The sequence below is a fragment of the Gracilinanus agilis genome, chromosome 6, assembly GCF_016433145.1.
Source record: "Gracilinanus agilis isolate LMUSP501 chromosome 6, AgileGrace, whole genome shotgun sequence".
NCBI classification, from domain to species: Eukaryota; Metazoa; Chordata; class Mammalia; order Didelphimorphia; family Didelphidae; genus Gracilinanus; species Gracilinanus agilis.
This window is the reverse complement of record NC_058135.1, coordinates 221,002,365-221,028,533: the sequence shown is the minus strand read 5'-3', so window position 1 is coordinate 221,028,533 and position 26,169 is coordinate 221,002,365. Positions and strand designations below refer to the sequence as shown.

At 39.0% G+C, this 26,169-nt stretch overlaps 1 protein-coding gene across 1 annotated transcript in view; it reads left to right on the top strand.

The window, feature by feature from the left end:
* Window positions 1-25,425, top strand: part of CFAP99 (cilia and flagella associated protein 99) — a 166,342-nt gene extending 140,917 nt beyond the window's left edge. Inside the window, exons 10-12 of the mRNA XM_044681773.1 lie at window positions 10,287-10,492; window positions 23,789-23,969; window positions 25,255-25,425. Coding sequence (XP_044537708.1) covers window positions 10,287-10,492; window positions 23,789-23,969; window positions 25,255-25,425 — 558 coding nt within the window. The remainder of the gene's footprint in view (window positions 1-10,286; window positions 10,493-23,788; window positions 23,970-25,254) is intronic.
* The last annotated feature ends 744 nt before the right edge of the window (window positions 25,426-26,169 follow it).

Sequence of the window (26,169 nt, the reverse complement as noted above, 5' to 3'; positions counted from 1 at the left end):
TGAGAGTCAGGCCTAGAGACAGGAGGTCCTAGGTTCAAACCTGGCCTCAGCCACTTCCCAGCTGTGTGACCCTGGGCAAGTCACTTGACCCCCATTGCCCACCCTTACCACTCTTCAACCTAGGAGCCAATACACAGAAGTTAAGGGTTTTAAATAAATGAATGAATGAATGAATGAATGAACAAACGAATGAATGAATGGATGGATGTGTGAATGAATGCATAAAGAAATAAATGATGGCTACTAATTCCATTTAATTCAATAAACATTTATTAACTATTTCTACTGTGCAAGACAGGATAAAAAGACTTTTTAAAGAGACCCTGTCCCCAAGGAATTCATAATTCAAAAAGGATGGGAACATGAATATACTATATAAATGCTATATATATATGCTGTTTATATACTATATATGCTCTGTGTGTGTGTGTGTGTGTGTGAATAGAGCATTGTAGGGTGAAAGGAGAATCTGTGGCAGCAAGAGAGGAGAAAAACATTTCAGGGAATGCTAATTGTCCAATTGGGATGAAATGTATAGTATATTGAAGGGGTTTTTTTAATGCAAAAGTAGTTTGGATTCCAATTCAGACTTAACGTGGTGACACAAAATATTGCTCCTGACTTCTGGGTTCCATGACCAACAAGATGAAAGACTAGCCTTTTTCTCTGAGGCTCTACATGACCTCTAACCTCTCTGAAAAAAGAACCACACACAAGAGTTGTTGTTGCTTGACTGACCTTGGCAGTTCCACCTTGGCTCTGGAGCTGAGATGGTCACAGTTGCCACCAAGCCAGACCACTAGGCATGTGAGCCAAGAGGAACTAAATTCACTCCCCCCACACAATTCATCAAGAGAAAATATTTGGGGGTTTTGGTTTGTTGGTTTTTTTCTTCTTTCAAAAGGAAATTTTACTTTAAAAAAACAAGCAAATTACTAAGAGAAACCAAAGGAAACCACCCAAAACATAGAAAATGAAGCCCTACAGTTTCTGGTGCAAAATTTAATTCTCTTCAACATCACACTAAATGCTTGCTGTGTACAGATATAAAACAAGATAGCCCATGACCTCATAAGGACTCAAAGGAACCAAAGGCAAGCCACCAAATGATTTGGGTGATATAACTGAAAAAAGAATTTTTTCAAGAAAGAAGCTATATCGGCCAAATCATTTGGTGGCTTGCCTTTGGTTCCTTTGAGTCCTTATGAGGTCATGGGCTATCTTGCTATATATAAAACTTCTTGAGCCACCTTAGACCCAGTTCCCTTCCTTTGCTTCAACCCTACTCTGTGTTTCTTTATCCAGTTTGGTTTATCTAGAGTGTATCACCATCCAATTATTGGAGCCAGTTCAGTCCTTTAAAGAAGATGCTGATTATTTAAACCTTGCCTTAGTTTCATGGAGTCTCAATGATGGATGTTGTCCTGATCTCAGACCTTCCTGCATTGTATCAGTTCCCTAGGAAAGACTTAGATCATTCTGGCTTCTTTTCTAAGTGTCATACATAAGGATTGCGGAAAGGGGGCACCTGAGAGCTGCTTTTCAACAGAAATTGATTTGGCCTGGTCAGGAGCCCATTTCCTCTGCCTCCCTCCAAAATCTGATGGTCTCAGACTAGATGTCAGAGATATAAAATTAAATGAGAGGGCTCTTCTGGGCGGGAGGAGCAGCTGCGCACCTGGGGCTGGGGGCACACACAGCTGCCTGCTATTGGCAGGACCACCTGAAGGGGGATCGGAAAACATCCTCTTGGGTGGTGTTTCAGAGGTTGGAAAGAGGAAGTGAACCAGCATTTGTGCTGGCTGAATGAGTTGGCATGGGGCGATGGGTAATCATGAGAGCTCAAGGAGACAAAGAAAACGGAGCTCTTTGGGGGGCTGCCAAGGGAAGTGTATGCCTACAGTTCTATAACATGGGGGTAAAAGAGAAGAGATCTTTAAGAACCAGAAAAGGTCCTAAGGGATGGCCATTTGGCAGGAAGGACGCAGCATTTTCAGTGAGAAAGTGTTTCATTTACCACTGAAGTAAGAATAGAAAGTGTGATATATTCTGGGAGTAAGTTTGAAGCAAAGATTTCAGGGGTTATATGTTTGGGGTTGGTGAGAATCATAGGCCCTTAGTATTTTCTTTTCCTTTTTTATTAATGTATTTTTAAAATATTTATTTTTATTTTTAACTTTTAAAACTATTTTTCTATGTTTACATGATACATCTTCTCTCCCTTCCCTCTTTCCTCCATCCTCCCGGAGCTGACAAGCAATTCCACTGGGTTATACATGTATTATCACTCAAAACCTATTTCCATATTATTCATTTTTGCAATAGAGCAGTCTTTTGAAACCAAAACCTGATTTGGGGTTTTTGTTTTAAAAGATTACTCTATTGCAAAAATGAATAAGATGGAAATAGGTATCAAGTTATAAAATGTGTATAACCCAGTGGAATTGCTTGTTGGCTTCAGGAGAAGGGAAGGAAAAGGGGAGGGAGAGAAGATGTATCATGTAAACATAGAAAAATAGTTTTAAAAAGTTAAAAAAAATTTTAAACTAAAAATAAAAAAAAACAAATCATATAACAAGTGATAAATCTTATGTTTTCTTCTGTATTTCTTCTCTAACCATTCTTTCTCTAGACGTAGATATTATTCTTTCCATAGACTCTTAGTTTTAGGGGACCTCAGATGCCCTCTAGTCCAATCATATCTAGACAAGAGTCTCCAAAGTCATTGAAACTTTTTCTTGAAAACCTCCATTGTCAGAGGCAATCCAGTACTTTCCAATGCAACCCTTTTTGGGTTAGCTCTAATTGTTAGGAAGTTTTTTTTTTCTTATATCAAGTCAAAATTTGTCTCTCTCCAACTTCCAAATATTTCTCCTCCTAGTTGCATCTTACAGGGTCAAGGGGAAAAAAAAGTCTTATCCTTCTTCCATAAGTAATTGCTTCAACTACTTGAAAACAACTTTTAGTCTATTCTACTTTAATTTCTTCACTTGACATGCTCTAACCAGGACAGAAAACAGTGGGACTCCTACTTTCCTGATTGTTTCTCTTATTTCAGCCTAAGATTATATTTGTACTATCATTCTGCTGATTCATATTGGCCTTATAAGTCTACAAGGAATACCAGATCTTTCAAGACAAACTACTTTGTAACAACACCTTCCCCACCTTGTAGTTGTGGAGTTGATTTTTTGAACCAAAAGATAAGACTTTACATTTATCCCTATTCTTATGTTATCTTCATTAGATTTGACCAAACATTTCTAGTCTAAGTTCTTTTTGGGTCCTTACTCTGTCATTCAGTGTCTCAGTAATTCCTCCCAGCTTTCTATCATCTACAAATTTGTAGCCATGCCACCTATGCCTTTGTACAAGTCATTGATTCAAATATTAAATGGCATGTAGCCAAGTACACATCCAGGAGCCACTCTACTAGAGTCCTCCCTTACAAGCTGATATTGAACTATTAGTGACTCCTTGGATCCAGTCATTCAACCAGCTCTAAATCTTTCTAGCTAAACTATCATATAACCCACATTTCTCCATACTTTCTAAAAGAATAACATGAGAACTTTGTCAAATGCTTTGCTAAGATCTATTTGAACCATATCTACAGCATTTCCATAGCATACTAGTCTATTAAGCCTGTGAAAATAAGGAAATCAAGTTAGTCTGCCATGATCTGCTCTTGATAAAGCCATATTGGTCCTTTGGATTCAATACTTCCTTTTCTTGATCTTTATTAATGTTCCCTATACAATGTTTATCTTCTATGTGTTCTAGAAGTTTGTCAGTAATTGGAGAAATTCTCTGGACTATATAGTTCACAGATTCCATTTTCTTCACTCTTGAAAAGTTATACAAATTTTATTTTGCCCTCCTCTGTTCTAATGACACCTCTGTTGTTGTTTAGTTATTTCAGTCATATCCAATTCAGGTGAAATATAAATTTTCTTTATAGTATAGTTGCATACATTCTTCATTTTTACACACAATTATCCATTAACAACTTGTATTTTAATGCATGTTAATCTCCAATGGTATTTCACAGTTACAGATTACCAATTTTTTTAATTTAAACCAATTCTTTTTGATGTTTTACATTTTTTGCCATTGCATACTAAAATCCTTCACGATTTTCATAAAATATATATCTCAGTATTTAACCTGTTGATAGAATTCAATGGTGGGAATCAATTTGTCCCTTTTTCTGTATTTTAGATTTCTACGTTCCCTCTCTCATGGCCAGTGAGAAATGTTTGGCAGATTAGTTTATTTGACTCTTGCTTTAATAAGAGCATAGATTAAGATCTCTTTTCACTTAATTAATTAAATTTTGTTGAGTTTTAGGAGACTCAAAAATCCATAAAATGTTGTTTCTTAAATTTCCCAAACAGCCTCTGCCTCCTCCATTTTTCCAGAACAAATGGAAAAGGGAGAGAGAGGGGATTTCCCAAAAATTAAAATATCCCAGTACAGACAAAACATAGAACATAGATCACACAGACAACATAGAGAGTAGAGACACTCTTTGACAACATAGAACATACAAATCCCAGGTATTTCATGCATTCTTTAACAACATAGAACATAAAATTATGGATTAGATTCTTCTTTTTATCCTGGCATAAGGATTAATTGTTACAAATCATAGCTGCACTACTAAAGAAATCTGTGGGGAAAAAGGAGGCTCATTATTAGGGAAGGAAGAGAAAATAAAAGAATGCTTGGAGGATAAGAAAATTGGAGTTATCAATGTAGTTATCTAATTCTTGCTCTGAGTTATATATGGGGGCAGTAGTGAGAAAGATTAATTGAACAGGCTTTTTTACATTTCAAGAGTTAGTCAGAAAAGTGGTTAACTTTTTGTAAGAAGTTAGGCTGACACTTGAAAAATCTCAGTTCTAAATTACTTTTCATGCTCTAATAGATTTCCTAAAACAAACACACTTTTCTTCTGAAAACTGTGGGTAGGACTGGTTTTTCTGGCTGAAAAAAAAAAGTGGGTTGCCAGCTGCTTCTGGAAGGTGGGGGAGGGTTTTAAGGAAAGAGTTTGGCCATTTTGAATTTGCCATTTCTGAGAGAGAAAAAAACTGCCTTATCTATGGGTGGTTTTAAATCTCCTTTCTGATTTTCAGCTCTCTGTTCTCTTAAAGGGACCTGGTCTAAAGGCAGTGTTGGGTATAGAGGAGCTATTTTTATAGATCCCATAGTTTTACTCCTGGCTGGTAATTCTCTTCTTGACCCCTAAAATCCTTTCTGCCAAACAGAAAGAGAAGAGATTTTCTCACCTGGTCTTCGAGATTCTAAATCAAACTTATACCATGGTCAGCAAACTGGGATGAGAAAAATTATTCTGGGATTACAGGAGGGTCAAACCACTAGACTAACAGATCACACACGCAGACATCCTCTTGCTGGACGGTGACAAAGTTTAATGATTTGGGATACATACTTCATAGGGAAAATGATGTAGGCTAAGGGATTAGGTAAACCTTTTGCAGGGACAATGGTTAGTAATAATTTACAAGATGGAGACAATGGATTTAGATTACCACAGTAGCTCTGAACAGAGTTTTCTATAGGATAATAAATCACAAGTAACACATCAATTCAACATGTCAACATATGACCCAATTTTGTATAGAATACTGTATGTTCTTCTCAAAGATCTTCTGTCAGGACATACAGTAGCTGTGAAGGGCTTGAATTAAGTTCTCATGGTGGGGTGTTGGGGGGGGGAAGCTATGTGTCTGACTATGTGTCTGGTGGCTCTAATTTTATTGGGGCCTACTCTCACTACTGGGGGCTAGAGCCCATTTCTACCCTAGTAACCAGTTCTTTCTTGCTGGTGAGAATCAGTCCCATAACAGAATTTCTTCCTCTTCTTTTTGAAGAATTTAATTATTATTAAGGCAAATTTCACAGCTTCGGTAGATGTTCAGATAACTGAAGGTCCCCATCATTAACAAATACTATCTCTTGGCTAAGCTCATGATCTCTTTCCCATCATCCATATCCTATCACTTCTTTTCCTATACCTTCCAACCTTCATCTAAATAATCTCTACCATTCTTCTCCACTTAACTTCTCAGATTTTCTCATATTGAGGATATTTTCTTCATAACACAGTTCTACTCTGTTATGTCTCCCAACCTCCTTGTCTTTTAATTCTCCTATTCCTTTTGAATATGTTAATATTCTAGCTATGTGTCTCTCACCACAGATAAGATTGTGATAACTAGGATGTCAACTCTTCCTCCTCGAATTAGGATCTCTAACTCACCTTGCTAGCTTGCTTTTGTGAATCTGAAGTGATCCACCATTACTTTTATTGCTGGTTCCTTTCTTGGATTTCATCTGCTGTAATTTCTGAGTCTCCCTACTGCTATCCCTCCTTCATTGGAGGTATTCTTTAGGGTACCTTGAGTTATCTCTATAATCAGGTTTTCCCCATCACCTTCAAGTCAATGCAGATTGGTGTGAGTGTAGAACATTCAGAGATTGGGGTCAGAGTAGAACTGAAGCTAGATATGGTGCCTGGGGGGATTGGTCTATGATCTGAGAGTTATCTTATAACAAGACAGTGATTTTGTGTGAAAGACTGTAAATTCAGATTCTATTCAACACATATCTACATTGTGGGCTGCTGGCTTTTGTTTCAGATGAAGAGAGATTGGGGATGGGAACATAATCAAGCTTGAGATGGTGAAACAAAAATAACAAGTGATACTCTGGAAGAAGCTTCTCCTCCCCTTGTTACCTTGAACAGATTAGGGGGGTGGGGGAGGTAGCATCCTTTGCAGAGCTCTAAGGCTTTACTGCTAAACTCTCAGTTAAAGTTTGCCCTGAGCACATTACAGTGGCTGCTCCACTAATCACAAGAACCAGTTGGTCCTATTGCCCCCATGGAATGGGCAAATGTAGCCTCTCCTCTTCCACAGTTCTCTCACTAATCTAATCTCTCACTGCCAGGAACAAACAGAACACATCTTTTTCTAGTCACTGCTCCCAAACTAATTTCTCAAACCACCAGCTGACTTTTATAAACAGAGGAACTATTTATCTTCATGTTCTTAATTGCCCTCCCCAATCCTTAGTAGGCAACTACAGTCATCTACTTACCCATAACAAAGGGAGATGGGGGAAAGGAGCAATGAGTCCCATCTGGCCCCACATTCTATCTCTCCCTAATTTAAAAATCTCTTACTAGACCCTGATATCCCTTGAAGCTATCCTCCTTTATCCCTCCTCCCATTCTCAAACTCCTTGAAAAAGATGTCTATACACTTTGCTTCTCTTCTTTCTCACTCCCTTGCAATCTAGCTTCTAACTTCATCACTCAATAAAAATGATACTCTTCCAGGACTCCCAATGACCTCTGAATTGCCAAAAATCAATGACCTTTTGAGTCTCCAATATTTTTTTACTTCTCTGTAGTATTTCATAGTACTGACTGACCCTCTCCTCCTAGATACCTCTTCTCTCCTTTCTCATTGTTATGGCACTGATCCTCTCATGGATTTTTCCCCCTATCTCCCTGAGCTGTGCTTTCTTAGTCTCTTTGATGGACCTCCATGGGTGTCATAGTCACAAACTGTGGGTGTGCCCCATGGGACTCTCCTGAGTCTTCTCTAGGTGCATTCTCTTTTCTTGGTGACCTCATCAGCTTCTGTGAATTCAATGATCATCTCTCTCCTAAGCAATAGTCCTGCATCACTCATTGTCTATTAGACATTTTCAACTGTGGGCATTTCAAATTCAACATGTTCCTCATAGAAGTCTTCTCCCCCCCACCAATTCCATTCTTTCTGCCAATGGCACCGTTCTTTCTAGTTACTCAGGTAACCAGGTTTGAAACCCTATGTCATGCTTGGTTTTTTATTCTCTCTTACTCCATACCAGTCAGTCTTGCCAGCTTTATTATTGCCACAGTATCTCTGGCATTTGTCCTCTTCCCTCTACTTATTCCAGTTCACATCCTCATCACCTCTTATCTGGACTATCACAATTTAGCATCCTCAATGATCTCCCTCTCCCAGGCTCTCCCCTTTCCAAACCATTCTCCATCCACATCGCTTCCAAAGTCATATATGAATTCTGACGAGTTGGTCTCCAAACTAAAGGAGTTGTTGTTTGTCACAGAGGCAATTCAAAGATCCAAACCATTGGCATGTTGAGTTCCAGTCCCTGTATAAAGGAACTGGCCAAATGCAAGAGTAAGCACTCCTAACATCATCTTTATCAACCAGTTGGTGTTCTTGAGCCTAAGCCCTGTAAAACATGGAAGACCCAAGAAAAAGATACAATCCAAATACCTCAACTCAAGCAGAGGACCTGTATGGACCCTTCTGCATAGTGAAGCTGCCATGACTGCCCCATGAAGGGCAAAGCAGTGGAGAGGTCAGCATCTCTAAGCTTCCTGTTGAGGTCCTATAAACCACCCAGCACCCAATAGCCCAGACAATGCAGCTGGTTCCCACACTCCCCCTTGGCTGCTCTTCATTTCCCTGAGACTCCCATCTGCCCCTCAGAGAGAGTTTGCTCAGATGTTTCTGATGTCCCATGGAAGAAGTTGTTGGTTTGAAGAAGAAAAAGACAGAATGAGAAGAAAGGGAAGCTTATTTATTCCTTCCTCCCTGGGAGCAGAGATCGGAGCAAGATGGGTTGAGGAATAGAGTTTCAGCTAGGCTAGAAGCTGTATTCTACTCCTGCAGGGGACTCTTCTATTTATCTCTAAAATTACTGACCCTGAAAGAATCCATTTCCCCCTCTCTCCTATTCCACAGTTAAAGAACTTTCCCTGCTCATTAAAGATGATCTCCAATAAACAATAGCAACAACAAAAATCAGTCCTTTGCCTTATGTTACCACTTCTCTAGACTTTTCTTCATGATTCATCATTCAGAGATGGTCATGGGAATATAGTAGGATTTTTTCCTAAAATTCATTGATTGTATTTTTACTCTCAGGGTATTTTTCATATATACTAGAAACTATAATATGGAGGAAGAAGACTTAACTGAGATTCAAGAGTCCTGGATGCTAGTCCCATCCCTGGCACCAATGATAACACACATACCTCCACTAATTCCTCCTGCAAAGACACAGCATGATATATGGAAAGAATACTTGATTTAAAATCAGAGGACTCGGATATTCAATATACAATCTTGTATGATCTTAAGCAAGTCAAACTCTCTGAGCCTCAGTGTCCTCATCCAGAAAGTCTCCAAGGTCCCTTCCAGTTCTAAATCTATGACCCTATACAGTCATGGTGTGGAGATGATGGAGATGACTGAGTTCTCAAACACTTCACCAGGGAAATGTAACCTCTGGCAGATCTTGGCTTCAAGTTAGAAAGGCTTGAAGTATAAAGCTAGAGAAAGACTCTGGGTTCTGTCTGAGGACCAGCCTAGCTAAATGTGCAAAGCTCATCACCATCCCTGGTTGGCCAATGGAGAATGAATTCGTTCAGTCAAAAGAACATTTGAAACTACCTAATGATGAGCACTGAATATCCACCAAGGTGAAATCATTAATCTTTCAAAGTAACTCACATCTCTTTTGACCTTTACTAATAGAGTGCCTTCTGCATAACTTTATGAGGTAGGAAGAAGGAGAATTATTATCTCCATTTTTAAAGTGAGAAAACTAGAGTTAAAAAAGCTAACTTGCTCATGATCACAAAGCTAGTAAGAATGCTGGAACTGGAACCCAAATCCTAATATCCTAGACTACGAGTATGGTTCTCAACCGTACTCCCAAGTCACGATGTGACCATGGGCAACTTTCTTAACCTTTGGGGCCATCAGTTTACAGCTGGACAAAATGAGGGGATTAATTTGGGTTCTAAAGTTCTGTGAAATCCTTCATGTCCTATAAGACATCTCTCAGGGTCAGTAACCATAATGCCTAGTTGGCTGTGATTTTTCAGCTACTTTAAAGAGGCATTCTAATGTCTCATAAAGTTATTTCTTTTTTCTTTTTTTTAAACCCTTACCTTCCGTCTTGGAGTATTGGCTCCAAGGCAGAAGAGTGGTAATGGTAGGCAATGGGGGTTAAGTGACTTGCCCAGGGTCACACAGCTGGGAAGTGTCTGAGGCTAGATTCGATCCTAGGACCCCCGTCTCTAGGTCTGGCTCTCAATCCACTGAGCTACCAGCTGCCCCCTAAACAGTTACTTCTTGATGATTCTGTGTTTTATGCCACTAAAAACTGATGTCAGCTTCTACTATCTTGCAGTAAGATAGCTCCATCTGATTATTCCATCGTTCTCTCTCTAGGATGCCGGTCATCGCCTGTTTGGGGAAATGTCCTTTGTGGAGCTTCAGGAGAGGCTGCTGTTGCTGAAGGAACACCAAAAACGAGATGAAGAAGACAAGCGGGACCAGATCATCCGGGAAAAGCAAGCGAAGAAGAATGATCTTATGGAAAGAGCTGAAAAGATTGCTATGTGCCGAGAAGCCTGCGGGAGAGCAGAAGCATTAAAGTCAGTAACCAATAGAAGTGTACAGCAGTGCTCGTGAGACCATGGGTGGGAGGGAAGGGGGGAATCTTAGCCATCACAAGCTCAAGACGATTCACCAGTGTGACATAGCAAACAAAAAAGTCAAGATCTTTGGGGCAGGTAGGCGGCTCAGTGGATGGAGCTCCAGCCCTAGAGTTAGGAGGACCTGGGTTCAAATATGACCTTAGATAATTTCCTAGCTGTGTGAACCTGGGCAAATCACTCACTCCCAATTGCCTGGCCTTTACGGTTCTTCTGTCTTAGAATCAATTGTATCAATTGTAAAAAAAATGGACTTGTCAGACACAGGATAGTGAGGAGACTCAAAGCCACTCATTCAACCATTCATTTAATAAAATGTATTAAGTACCTGCCAATGCAGTGTCTTTTCTGGAGCTGAGTTCAAATCTAGCCTCAGATCTGCATTAGCTGTGTCACTTCACCTCCATCTGCCTCAGTTTCCTCAACTATAAAATAAGAATAATAATAGCACCTACCTCACAGGGTTGTTGTGAGAATCAAAGGAGATAATATTTGTAAAATGCTTAGCACAGTGCCTGACACTTAGTAAATACTTCAGAAATATGTGTTCTCTTCCCACCTCCATTCCTCCACACCCTAGTGGTATGATGCTGGGCAAGTTATTTAGCTTCTCAGTGCCCTAGATAAATCTTTAAGTCTATAAATTACAGAGAAGGTGCTGAGCAGCATCTCTAGAGGGCTTTTCCTCCCTGGGAGCTCCCCACATCACAAAAATCACAGTTCCCTGCTACGTACTGAGCTCTCAGTTTGGTTATTAAGGAAGATGCAAAGTTTAGATAAGACAAGGAAAAACATGGCTTCTGTCTCCATGGAACTGACAGTCCAGAAGATGTAACTGGTCCTTCCTTTCTTCTGACACTGCCACCCGCCTGGCACAGGCCCTCATCATCTTCCCACTAGACTAGACCATCCCAATAGCCACCTACCTCAAGCCTCTTCCTGCTCCAGTTCATCCTTCATTCAGCCACCAAAGTGATATCCCTAAAGCACAGGTCTGACCCTGTCAGCCCCAACTCAGTGAACTCCAGTCGCCTCCAGGATTAAATAGTAAATCTTCTGACATTCAACGCCCTTCCTACCATAATCTGGTCTCCTATCATTCCAGTCTTCTTAGTCTTGAATCTTTATCACGTACTCTTCAATCCACTGATGTTGGCCTTCTTGCTCTTCCACCAATAACACACTCCATCTCTCAGCCCTGAGCATTTTCACTGGCTGTCCCCCAGGGCTGGAATACTCTTCTTCCTTATAGCCTTCTTTTTTAATTTAATTTAATTTTTAAAGTTCTTACCTTCCACATTATAATCTATACTGTGTATTGGTTCCAAGGCAGAAGAGTAGCAAGGACTAGGCAATGGGGGTTAGGTGACTTGCCCAGGGTCACACAGCTAGGAAGGTCTGAGGCCAGATTTGAAGCCAGGACCTCCTGTGTCTAGGCCTGGCTCTCAATCCACTGAGCTACCCAGCTGCCCCCTCCTTATATCCTTCTGCTGATCTCCTTGGCTTCCTTTAAGTCGCAGCTAAATCCCACCTTCTAAAGGAAGCCTTTCTCAACCTTTCTTAATTCTCTAGTACCTTCTCTTAATTATTTCATATATATCCCTCCATCTTTCCATCTATTTATCTATCTGTCTATCTATCCATCTATCTGTCTTTATCATTTATCTCTCTCCTTATCTCTCTCTGTCTCTCTCTGTCTCTGTCTTTGTCTGTCTGTCTGTCTCTGTCTCTGTCTCTGTCTCTGTCTCTAGCTAGCAGTTACTTGATTTCCCTAATAAATGATAAACTCCTTGAGGGCAGGGACTATCTTTTGCCTCTTGTTCGTATGCCCATTTCTTACGCAGTGCCTGGCACATGACAGGCACTTAATCAATGTGTACTGACTGTCCGATAAGCCACAGATACAAATAATGGATATTCAGTATTGGATGATAATACTTCCCTTTCTAGTATCTTTTTTTGCTATTGCCATGCTACTTCCCTGGGAGGTCAGTAGAACTCATTTCAGCCCTTCAAGCATTCATAATTCTATCTCCATGGGTGTCCCTCCCACCAAACTAGATTCTAGTCTTTTCATGCCATAGCAGATAAAATGTTTATGACTGTTGAGACCAAAATAAAAAACAAAAGGCACACACTCTCTCTCTCTGTCTCTGTCTCTCTCTCTCTCTGTCTCTCTCTCTGTCTCTCTGTCTCTCTCTCTCTCTGTCTCTCTCTCTGTCTCTCTGTCTCTCTCTCTCTCTGTCTCTCTGTCTCTCTCTCTGTCTCTCTCTGTCTCTCTCTCTCTCTCTCTCTCTCTGTCTCTCTCTCTCTGTCTCTCTGTCTCTCTGTCTCTCTCTCTCTTTCTGTCTCTCTCTCTCTCTTCTTGGTGAAGAGCCTCAGGAAATCCACCAGAATTGAATTCCCAGAAACTCATCAAGACTTCTCCTTGGATGACAGATAGAATGATTCATCCCAAGCTCCTAGTCACTCCCTAGCCTTTGAGAACCCAGGGTTCACCCTTCACTGTGGTGAGGCATCAGAGGGAGACTTTAGAAAAGGTCTCGAGCTGAATCTTGAGGATTGGACTGGAATCTGGCAGATGGAGATCTTGGAAGTTGGGAGACAGTAAAGGTAAAAATGCCAAGGGAGCCAGGAAGGACGCTCTGGGGATCACAAGGAGTCCAGTTAACCCACAGCATCTAGGACCTGAACAGAAGCAGTAAGTTGGAGTAAGATAGTGGAGGGTCTGGAATGCCAGGATGAAGAGGAGTTTAAGACTTTATTCTGTATGTAGGCAATCCTATACCCTCATATGTTCCTAAAAAAGGAGGTGAGAAAATGAGTCTCTGTAACCCCCACAGAATATCAGGGAGGAACTGGACTTGCAATGCCTCCAAGCATTGTTGCTTTGTTTCATACAATTTTGAGAGTGTGAGTAGAAACAGTCAGAATCAGAATTTAGGATGAGGGATGCAGTATCAAGTATCCTTGGAGCCCGACTCTCTCCTGGGCATCTCCATGGGCATCTCCGATGGCCTGCCAGCTAACCCTCTGAGAGAGACCTTGGGCAAGCCCCACTGACTCCACTGAGGACCCCAGTCTCCTTTAAAATATGTAATATTTGGGGGGCAGCTGGGTAGCTCAGTGGATTGAGATCCAGGCCTAGAGACGGGAAGTCCTAGGTTCAAATCTGGCCCCAGACACTTCCCAGCTGTGTGACCCTGGGCAAGTCACTTGACCCCCATTGCCTACCCTTACCACTCTTCTGCCTTGGAGCCAATACACAGTATTGACTCCAAGACAGAGGGTAAAGGGTTAAAAAATAAAAATAAAAAAATGATTATATATAATCATATTCACATCCCTACTTTACAGGGTTGTGGGGAAGAAAGTGCCCCATCCCATAAACACACTACAGAAATCTGAGTTTTGTTATTATGTCTCCCTTAGAGTATTTTTAGAAGGAAAGAACTTTGCAAATTGAAAAGAATTTCTTTCCTTTCTGTTACATCTTCGGGGCTCATGTTTTATTGCTGTAGAGAAGGTACCAGGACTTCAGAGTACAGAAGTGCCTTCAAAGTGATCTGGTCAAATGTCTTATTTTACAGATGAGGGAACTTGAGTTTAGCCATAGGAAAACACTTGCCCAAGTTCACACAGAGTAAATAGTAAATAGCAGAGGTAGAATCCGACCCCATCTCTTCCTCTTGCAAATGCTGTGTATCAAATGAGATAATATTTGTCAAGCGCTTAATAAGTATCAGACACCTAGTAAGCACTATATAAAAATTATGTGGTGGTGGTGAGGCAAGTTTAGCTTCAAGCTTGATGCCCAAGTGTGTCAGCTGAACCCTATCCCTAACCCCAAAGAGTTTTCTAGTCTTGTGTTCTTTCCTTTTTTTTTTTTTTAAAAAAACCCTTACTTTCTGCCTTAGTATCAATTCTAAGACAGGAGAAGCAAGGACTAGGCAAGAACTTTCTGCCTTATTATCAATTCTAAGACAGAAGAAGCAAGAACTAGGCAAGGATTCTCTGCCTCAGTATCAATTCTAAGACAGAAGAAGCAAGAACTAGGCAAGAACTCTCTGCCTTATTATCAATTCTAAGACAGAAGAAGCAAGAACTAGGCAAGGATTCTCTGCCTCTATCAATTCTAAGACAGGAGAAGCAAGAACTCTCTGCCTTATTATCAATTCTAAGACAGGAGAAGCAAGAACTAGGCAAGGATTCTCTGCCTCTATCAATTCTAAGACAGGAGAAGCAAGAACTCTCTGCCTTAGTATCAATTCTAAGACAGAAGAGAGGCAAGAACTAGGCAAGAACTCTCTGTATATATATGTATATATTTATATTTTAGTAGCCCACGAACTCAAACTTTGAGTAATAGTGTATTGTATCAGGAATGTCCTCGGACTCTTTCTAAAAGTTCTGGCTTCTAATTCTGCTTTCTTGTTCTTCCTCTGGGAATTTGGAAGATTAATAAGATTCTTACTGCAAAGATCCTGAAAATTTTATCAAGGATAGATTCTAGAGATGCCTATAGATGAAAGGGATTGGATCAGATGATCTCTGAGGCCCCTCCTAGCTCTGAATCGAATGATCATTTATCAATACCAATAAGAAGGTCCACCAGAGTGTGCTAATCACCTTGTAATTTCATGCATCTGAAATATTCCACATACTCAAAGATAACAAAATTTCAAAATAATCAAATTGTCACTTATCAGTACCAATAAGAAGTTCCACCTGAGTGTCTTAATCACCTCATAATTTCATGCACCCGAAATATTCCACATGAAGGTAATACATTTTCAAAATAATGTAGTAGAGGCTCTGGACTAACTGCCATTTAGCCTAGCATATCAAATCCCTAGAATGTGGTCCCTAATTCTCTCCTCCAAGTTCTGGGGGTTACCCTAAAAGTTGTGGTGTCTAATTCATCAGGCCTCATCCAATTTGCTCCCCAATGATCAGTTAACCAATTAACCATCTATTTGTTTGTTTTTTAATTCTTACCCTATATCTTAGTATCAATTCTAAGACAGAAGAGGGGCAAGGGCAGGGTAACAGGGTGAAGTGACTTGCCCAGGATCACACTAACTAGGAAGTGCCTGAAGCCAGATTTGAATCAAGGTCCATCCAGTTCCAGGTTTGATACCCTATCCACTGTGCTACCTAGTATAATTTCCCCTTAGAAAGTGCAATATTGTATGTACCTCTAGTTAGAGATCTTCAGAGATATAAATTGGTTATATGTACTGATTCACTGGGGAAACTAGGCATGTAAATCTGGGAGATTTCTACATGCTCATTTCCCAATGGAATCACAGGGGGGATTGTGTAATTAGGATTTTCTCCTCAGGACTCTAAATCCCTGCTTCCCATGTTCCTTCTCACATTACGTGCTAACATAGGGAGGATATAAGTTTTGTGTAGCTCCACACCCTCTCTCTCTTTTCCCTTGATCGTGGTTTGTGGAGGTGGGCTGAGGTGAGAGACAGGTGAGTTTTACTCAGGTTTTACTTCTATTTCTTTTTTCTTCTACTTCAAGTGATTACTAATAAATCTTATAAAATATAATGCTTGGAGTTATTGGATATTAATTTAAATCTTATACTAGCTAACCCTCTATTAGCTTTTATAAAGGGATTGTTACTAAGAAGTTATAGCAAGGCCTGAAGTACCACAATATCATCTATACACACACACAATTGAGAGTGTATTCTCCCCTCTACATAGCCACTTGGGATGGAGACAATACCATGCATTCATGAATGTATGGAAGCTGGGTGAGAAGGCAAGACTGGAAGCTTCTTCCTCAAAAGCTAATAGGGGGAAAGAAGGAAATATCATCCATTCAAACCTTTTGCATGTAACCTCCTTTGTGGAATTAAAAGGGCAGGTCTCCTAATTCCCAGTGAATTCTTTTTCTGTTGCATCATGCTCCATGAGGAAAGACATTTTTATCAGAGAATGATTAAGTTACTTGATCTGTTCCCACACTCATAGAGGAGTATAATTCCAATGTCTTTGGGATAAAGAAGAAACTTTTCAGCGTAACATTGAAGGTTCTTCACAATCTGGCTACAATTTACTCTTCCAGCTTTATTTATTCTTCCTCCCTTTCCCTCATTCTTTGTTCTAGGCAAATGGAATGAATGACTAGCTATACTTAGAAATCAATATTCTGTCTCTTGCCTCCATGCATTTACACAGGCTATCCCCCCCATACCAGACACTCCTCAGAACATTCTGCAAGTCTCAGCTCATGTATTACCCCCCCTCCCACAAAGGCTTCCTAATTCTAACAAGTTATTGTCCTCTCTCTCCATCCTCAAATCACCTCCTATTTTCCTCTCTTTGTATATCTTATAGCCCCTCCATGGAATGTAAGTAAACTCCTTAAAAGGAGGGACTGTTTCATTTTTGGTTTTTATATCATTGGAGTGTAATATACAGTAAAAGTGTTTAATTAATGCCTATTGAATTGAATAAAACTACCTAGAAATGCAAAGGGCTGCTTGAAAAAGGAGTGAGTTCTTCAACACTGCAGGTGTTGAAGCAGAAACAGAATGATTATTTATTGGTAGATATGGTAAAAGGGCTCCATGCTAGATATACCCTGAGGTATTTTACAAAAATGTAATTTCATGTCTTTAATAAAATTCAATGTAACAAGAAAAACAAAAAATAGTCCCTACCCACAAATGTAGCATATATCCTACTAAATATGTCAGCTGAACCCCACCACCACCACTACCAAAAAGAAGTTATAGTCATAAGTTTAAATAAGGCAGTGATAAACATAGCTTAAGAAAAAGATGGAAAAGCTATGTTATTATTAAAGTTGTCATAGATAAAGAAATAACAAATATTAAGCATATTTATACGGAATGGCATGGCATTCAAGTTCTTAAAGGAAGAAACAGCTAATCAAAATGAACAAAAGACCTAGATAATAAAACACTAAATTTTAGGTGACCTTAATGTTCTTTGATCAGAGTATAGCAAATACAACAGAAAGATAAACAAAGAAATTACAGAATTGAACAAAATGTTGGATGGAAAAATTATGGGAATATCTTCATGGAGAACTCATAAACAAATGCAAAAAGGCAGAATCTCAAACCCAATCTTTACAAGCAATAATGCAATAAAACTTGTAATTAATAATAAAATGCATGCAAAATATATAGACAAATGGAAGCTAAAAAATTACTAAAATTACTAAGTAATTACTTAGTCAAAGATTAAATCATAGAAATAATACTCAAATATACTAAGGATTTATAATTTTGTTAATGAAAAAATACTTCTTGCCATTTTAGGAGGTATGTTCCCCCACTCCTTTGCAGAGATGGTAAATCCATGGATGTAGAATATTGTACTTGATTTTAGATTTTTAAATGTAATGATTATTTTTATTGTTTTTTCTCTTCCTCCTTTCTTTCAAAAAAAATGTTGTTGTTGAATAGAATGGCTCTCTGGGAGAAAGAAGAGGAGTGATCCAGGGGAAATTTAGTAAAACTTAAAAAAAAAAAGATATCAATAAAATTTATTTTTTAAATAAGAAAAACAGTTCTCAAAAGAACTACCAACTACCAGTATCTTTTTAAAAAGTTTAAGGTTACTTATAATAAGAGAAATATAACTAAAATATGACATCATATCCATCAAATAGGCAAAAATGGTGAATGTCAATAAAGTTAGGGTTGACAAAGATATGGGAAAAAAGACACTAACTCATTGCTTATGGAGTTGCAATTGTTTTAGCAAATAATTTGTAATTGTGCCACAGTTCTAAGAACATGCATACCTTTGATCTATCAATCCCACCAGTGACCCAAGAAGATAACAAATAACAAGAAAAAACTTATCTGTATTAAGATATTCATAGCATCACTATTTGTTTAACAAAAACCTAGAAACAAATTTTGTGCCTAACCATTAAGGGAAAAGCTTAACAAACTGTGATAAATTAAAATTATTGCACCCTAAGGAACAATAAAAAAAAATTATTGCACCCTAAGGAACAATTAAAAAAAGGAATAAGGAACAATAAAAAAATTGAGGAAATATAGGAGGACTCCTTTGAAGTGATGCAGAGCAAACAAAGAAGGACTAAAAGAACAGTGACTACAACTGTGACAACAAAAATAGATGGCAAAATAAAACAGATGGAGAAACATGAGGCCATGCTGAAACTAACATACATCCCTCTTTTAACAAAGAAAACTCTTAAAGTATAAAGTTGCATGTAAAAATAAACATGAAATATAATCATAAATACATGCTAAAATCTTAAAACACTCTGAAAAAATACCATTTACAAATAATTGTTATAAATATATAATAACTACAAAGTAGAATGACACAGCCTAAGAGAGATACAAAGAAGGAAAGTTATTTTCCACTTCAATCTTTTTAAAAACCGTTTTCTCAGAATTTAAAGCCATTTTCCAGAACACTGTCTGTTGGTAAGCATGATTCTTAACTTTCTATGGAAGAAAATATTAAAAATATTAAAGCAGCCGGAGTGATTAGGGTTCAGGGGCTGAAAAGCCTGATGTCAAACCCAATGCTATCTTCACAAGACCACACTGCCTCGTTGGAAAACGTGGCAAAAATTAAAATGAGACATTGTGTCTTAGTCTATTCTAGAATTGGCCTGGAATGGAATCACTAACATATGGCAACCACATTGATATGTTGTGCCAGTCAGCGAGTCTGGCTAGGAGAGTCTGGGAAGGGAAGGGAATAAGCATTTATATAGTGCCTTCCTATGGTGTGCCTGGCACCATGCTAAGCACTTTTATGAATTTGCTCTCATTTGATTGACTTGTCCCTCCACTTTCCACTCCCCACCTCCTCCTGCTCCAAAGGAAGATATCCACCGCTCACCATTCAGGCTTCACTTTCTTCCAGGCTGAAGTATTCAAGCAGAATAACATGGCCAGGAATTAAGAATGTTGAGTTCTGTTGAGTATAAAGTAGGCAGCACCGACTCGATGGTTGCAAATGGGCAACTAGGTGGTGCAGTGGATAGAGCGCCTGAACTCCAGTCCAGCCTCATAGGCTTACTGGCTGGGTGACTTTGGACCAATCACTTCATCTGGAGTGCCTCCGTTTTCTCATCTGTAAGATGGGCTGGAGAAGGAAATGACAAATCATTCCAGTATCTTTGCCAAGAAAACCTCAAATGGGGTCATGAAGAGTCAGTGATGGCTGAAAGGACTAAGCAACAACTATGCTTACAAAAGACTGTATAATATCAGTAGATACTTATCACAATCCAGTGGGAGAAGAAAGACAGCCATGATTAACCTCCATTTTACAGAGGAAGAAACCAGAGCCCCCGTGGGTCAAATGGACTTACCTTTAAGGTCACCTAGTGGAATAGATACAAACCCAAGTCTTCTGACTTTTCCAAGTCCAGTGTCTCCTCTAACTACAAAATACAAATTATAATTCAATATATGTGCAACAATTAAGTGAACTCAAACTTTCCTGATATTATATTGACTTGGGGGAAAGAATTTTGATCAACCAAACCAAAAGAAAGTTACATTTTTGCATCAGAGAAAGAGAAATGACTGATAATAATTCAAATTTATATGACTTTACAAAATTCTTCCCTCACAACTATTCTGTAAAGTAGTTAATTGGGCAAGTATTAGCATTAATTAATTAATAACCAATATATTATGATTAATATTATAATTAATAAAATTAATATATTATAAAACAAAATTATGATAAATTAAAATATTAATTTATAACATAATCATTGATTATTTAATGGAAATTATAGCATGTTAATTAATGTTATTAATTAATTCATCTATTACTTATATATAATACATCATAATATATGTATTATACATTATAATTAATTATATGTTATAATTAATTAGTATGATTAATTAATTCATTGTAAGATCTATTATTTATATAATACATCATAATATATGTATTATACATTATAATTAATTATATGTTATAATTAATTAGTATGATTAATTAATTCATTGTAAGATCTATTATTTATATAATACATCATAATATATGTATTATACATTATAATTAATTATATGTTATAATTAATTAGTATGATTAATTAATTCATTGTAAGATCTATTATTTATATAATACATCATAATATATGTATTATATATTATGTAATATATTAATATTATGTTACTATTCAATATAATGGGTTATGTTGATATATTATAAAATTAATTAAATAAATTAATGAAAATTTAAAAATTATATATTATAAGTTAAATATCCTGCCTAAAATCATGTAAGTGTTAGCGCCAAATATTGAACTCTGATTCCACGCCTCCATGCTCTTCATATACACATATATACACACACACACACACACACACACACACACACACACACACATGTCAGTGCCTTCAAGGTCTTCACTCTATAAAGAGCAGAGCTGTATAGTCTCCATAGCCAGATGATCAGAACCACCATTTTCCTTTCCATTCATTCTGCTTGTTGCTGTTCGTTGGAGATTGTGAAGAGGCACCATCGTGCCATAGAAAAAATGCCAGAGAGAATGTACAAGGTTAGATGCAACTTCAAATCTTGGCTCTTCCACCAAGTGACTCTCTGAACAGTTTCCTCACCCATAAATGGAGATAATGGTCTCATTCCCTGACTCCACTGGCACATCCCAATAAATAATATCATTTATTATTAAAATAAAAAGATGGGCCCATGGTTCCTTTCCCAATTAGCTACTCCTTTCTATTGGTCCTTCACCACCACAAAGGTCCTTCTATCAGGAATGCTCTGTGACTGTGTATCATGGAACACTCATCTCGGAAGTGTTATGATTGCAGACAACCCAAAGGTGGTTATAAGAAGTTCATATCTGTAAAGTGCTTAGCATAGTCCATGGTTCAAAGCTATTGTTAGCCATGAAGAAAGATAACTATAGAAATGTACATTAAAACAAAACTGAAAGACTGTTGAACTCTGATTAAAAGCGATGACTGATATTGCCTTTAGAGGACAGATGGTGAAGCGTATCTCCTTTTTTTGGAAGAAAGTGGGAATAGTATGAGTGGCAACGTATATGGATGGAAGCAGCTAAGGGGTGCGGTAGACAGAGCCTTGGACTTGGAGTCATAAAGACCCAAGTTCAAGTCCTACCTCAAATACTTACTAGCTGTAACCCAAGGCAAGTCATTTAATCTTAGTTTCCTCAACTATAAAATGAGATTGGGTTAAGTGATCTTCAAGATCTCTTACAACTCTAAATCTGTGGCTCTGTGACTTTTTTTGTCTTGTTTGCAGCCAAACAATTCTTAACCTTTAATCAGGTAGTCAAGTTTTCATTACTCTTCAAGGAAAAAAAAAAAAAAAGGTCCTATGACTTTTTTTTTTTTACAAGTAGAATTGTGATGGATGGGAAAGTGGGATATTTTATTAGGAAATGTCTACGATGTTATAAAAAAGAACAATAGGCATCAATAATGTTAAGGAGTGCAAGAAACAATTATCAGGGATACATAAGAATAAGACAGGATGTGGGCCAGTCTTGGCAAAAGAGGGGAAGATAAATAGATGAACTGCCTATGTGAGTTGTGCTAGGAAACACAAGATACTAAAAGAATGAGAGGAAGGACCCCAGTCCATTCAGTGCAAAAAGATATGGACACAAATCACATCTGGATGAAAAATGTGAATGAATGTTTGTGCCACACCAGGACAGTGTCCCTCAGTGACAAGATCTTCAGCCCATCACAAGACCCCAGTATTCCCTTTTTTTGGACAAGATCCAAGGTGACCAAAATTGAGGCTCTCTTCCTCCAGGAAGCTTTCCCTAAGAGTGGTGTCTTAGACTCAAAAGACCAAGGTTTTTTTTTTTTACCCAACTTCTCTTATAAGCTGTATGTTCCTGGGTTAGTCGCCCCCTCAGTTTCCTCAATTATAAAATGAGAAAAAAAAATACTACCTCCCTTCCAAAGTTGTTGTGAGGCTAATGTAAGCAAAGTGCTTTGTAAAGCTTAAAAGTGCTATAAATAAGGGTGATTGTTATTATTATTATTATTATTACCTGTATTAATTCCCACTCAGAAAGTATGTGAAAGGGCTTGGGGAAAAGGGAATTAGCATTTACTAAACATATACTATGTGCCAAACACAGTTCTAAGTACTTTTACAAATATATCTTATTTGAACCTCACAATAGTTTTGGTAGGTAAATGCTGTAATTATCCCCATTTTACAGATGGGGAAATTGAGACACAGAAAGGGTCTATGATTCTCCCACAGGGTCTCACAGAAAGTATCTGTGGAAGGATCTGAACTCAGCTCTTCTTGTCTTCAGGTCGACCGTGCCACCTAGATGCCTAGGCTTAGTAAGCATAAAGGGTTCTTTGAATTTGAGTGAAGGTTGTTTTGCTTTGTTCAATCCATCCATGAATTCATCCGTATGAACATTCTTTCTGGCCTTACCCAACCCAAATTTCCCAGCCCATTTCATTCACTCTATAAATCAATGCATCTCAGACCTTCCTCTGATTCTTTTACTATTCTGGAGTTATTGGGAATGAGTAGGAGATATTAGTCCCTCTTTCTAGCTTAGATTGCTATATCCCATCAATAGTAGATAACTGCTCACTTCTCTCATGTTCTAGCTCCCATGTTTAACCCCTTCCCCTGCTTAGAATGCAAAGTTTTTAAAGGCAGGGACCAGAACTCTTTTTTGAAAGTTTTTTTGTTTTGTTTTTTAAGTAGTTGAAAGAGGCCAGGGCATCAGAAGACCTCAGTAAAGAACTGGCTCTCCTAGGAAAAAAACCTTTCCTCCTCTGAGCCTCAGTTTCCCCATCTGTATGATTGCACTATCTAACAGGCTTATAAAAAAAGAAAGTAATTTATAGACCTTAAAAAAGTGCTATAGTAATGGGCTTCTACATTTTAGTATTACCAAATAATAAGAAGGGCCATGGGGTATAGCAAAGGCCTTAAAGTGAAAAACAGCTGAGTTCAGGTTCTGTTTCCAACCCACACTGGCTGTGTGTGTGTGACCCCAGAAAAGTCACTACGCTCTCTAATTTGCTGAAAAGAGGCCTATCAGCAGAATGTCAGGGAGTTCCTAAATCAACAGTCACTGGACCTTGTCAATAAATAAATGGATAAATATTGTTCTCAATAGTAATCCTTTCCATTTCATTTCTCTTTGCTTTTTTTTTTTTTTTTTTTTTTTGGTCTGTTTCTTCTGTCCAGATTTGAGGAAAAAAAGAAGCTGGACTTCCATACAGCCAAAGCTGCCATTAAAGATGAGCGCAATTTAGAGCTGAAGAGAAAAATCCAGGAGATAATAGAAGAGCGCCAAAAAGAGGGAGATCTCCTGAAGGCAAGATTCCAGAAGGCTAAGAAAGAGTCAGCAGCATGGCGCAGGACCAAGGTGAGCTACTCCCAGGAGAGATGGGCTGTGCTGACCAGCTTTGGGCTCCTCCTGAGCTGGCCAAATGCACGAGTCCTGGTGGCCCTGCATGGCTTTGCTGCTAAAAATCGTGTTTCTACAGCACTTGGAGACTAGTGAAGGAAGGATGAATTAGCCTATGGCGACCAGTACAGGGAGATGTTCAGAGTTGCCTTTTTTGGTTTCAGAGGAGTCCACATGGGAGGTTTGGGGTCTGCTTCCAGCCATAAGTGACTCAGGACTGTACTCTGGCCAAACCACCAAACCCCAGGGGACAGAACAGGGGAGGAGAGGGTATACTAGAACGGAGCCAATTTGACGTCAGTAGTGGTTCTGGAAGGCTAAACTTATCCAACACCTTTTGGGGACTGGCATGGTGGGAAAGGGAAGCTGAAGCTGGTGGATTGCTTAAGCTCAAGAGTTCTAAGTCCAGTGACCCAAAGTATGACACCAATATGGCGGGTCCAGGCAAGTGACAGCGAGAGGGATGGAGAGTGCAGGCTGCCTAAAGAGGGGCAAACTGGTCCAGGTTGGAAACAGAATAGCTAAAAGCTTCTGTGGTGATGGGTAGTGGGGTCAGACTGTGAGTGGTCACTGCACTTCCAGGCTGGGTAAGATAGGGACTCCCAGCACCCTACGCTCACCACCCCTCACCCCCCAGTAAAAAAAATCTTTCTCTCAATAGCTCAGGGGGAGGTAATATTAACATAATGATCTCTTTTTTGCAAATGAAAATCATCCAATCATAGATTTAGAGTGGGAAAGGACCTCAGCTGATCCAAACCCCTGCTTAGTTATATACTGTAAGGTGACTGTTTGATGGAACTTTTTTTTTTTTTTGGTTAAACCTTTTTTTTAAAACCTTTACTTTCTTTCTTAGAACTGATACAAATATCAGTTCCAAGGCAGAAGAGAGATAAGGGCTAGGTAAATGGGGTTAAGGGTCTTACCCAAGGCCATACAGCTAGGAAATTTCTGAGGCTAGACTTGAACCCAAGTTCTTCATACATTTTTGGCTCTCTATCCATGGAGCCACCTAGCCACCCCTTGGGTGGAACTTTAAAATCAAACCGATGGAGCCAAGATGTTGTTCTGGTCAAAATTTGTTCTGGTCAGCAGAGGACATGACCTAAAACCACGAGAAGGCCACTTTTTGTGCCAGGGATCTTCCCTGGGACCCCAAGGGGATCTTGAGTTTTCCCTTGGGGGAAGTAGGTGGGAGCCCAGGCTCTGGATAAGTGATGGTCTTGTCTTTCCTTTTTCCTAGACGCCTTTTGAAGAACGCCACTGGAGACTGTTGGAGAGGGGCCAAGAAAGACTTTACAGGAAACTTCAGAAAGAAACAGTTCCCAGAGCAGCAGAGCAGAGAGACATGTTCCGTGTGTCCACCCTGAGCGGAGCTTTACCATGCATTCTGAGGTCTCAAAATGCCACCTAATTTGTTCTGTCCCCTCAAGAGCTAGACACCAGCCCTAGGGGATTTGGATACACAGTGAAGGTAGCCAGTTGGCCTCCCATGAGGCTTGGATCCCAAAACACCCAAGGGTTGTCACGGGGATAGCAGAGGATATTAAGTCAAGGTGAAGAGGGGTGCGGACCATGGAATAAAGGATGCTGACTAGGAAGTCCTAGAACATCTTCTGTGTGAGTTCAGCATCACAGCCGCACACTTTCAGTGTTTTTTTTTTTTTTGGAGGGGGAACTAACTGAGGGTACAAAGTGAACCCTCCAGCTTTGAGCAGTCTTACCTTTTTTGTGAGTAATTTCTGACTCCCTAGTTACCTCAGGATGCTAAGATCCATGTTCTGAGGTTCTTTCCTAGAGAGATGTTCTATTGTGGGAATGTTGTTGCCAGATTCTCTTTTGAACCTCCCACTTTGTTGGTTCTAAGAAGGAAACCTGTTTGTAGGGTTAATGGTTTCCAGGGTCAATGTGTTGATTTTGTTTGTGCTTAATGAAATTTAACTGTTACAAAGTTGGATTTTGCTTAAGGGGTGGGAGTGGGGTTGTTGGGGTTATTTGGTAGTGATGTGGGAAAAAATAAATAAATTGTGTTTGTTTTTTTTAACATGCTAAACTAAAACTAAATCAGAAGAGCAAGGGGAACTCCTATTTATCTGCCTTATGTACTCTAGGCTTCTTATCTGGTTCTTTCCCTCACATTCTTCCCTATAGCCTGAAT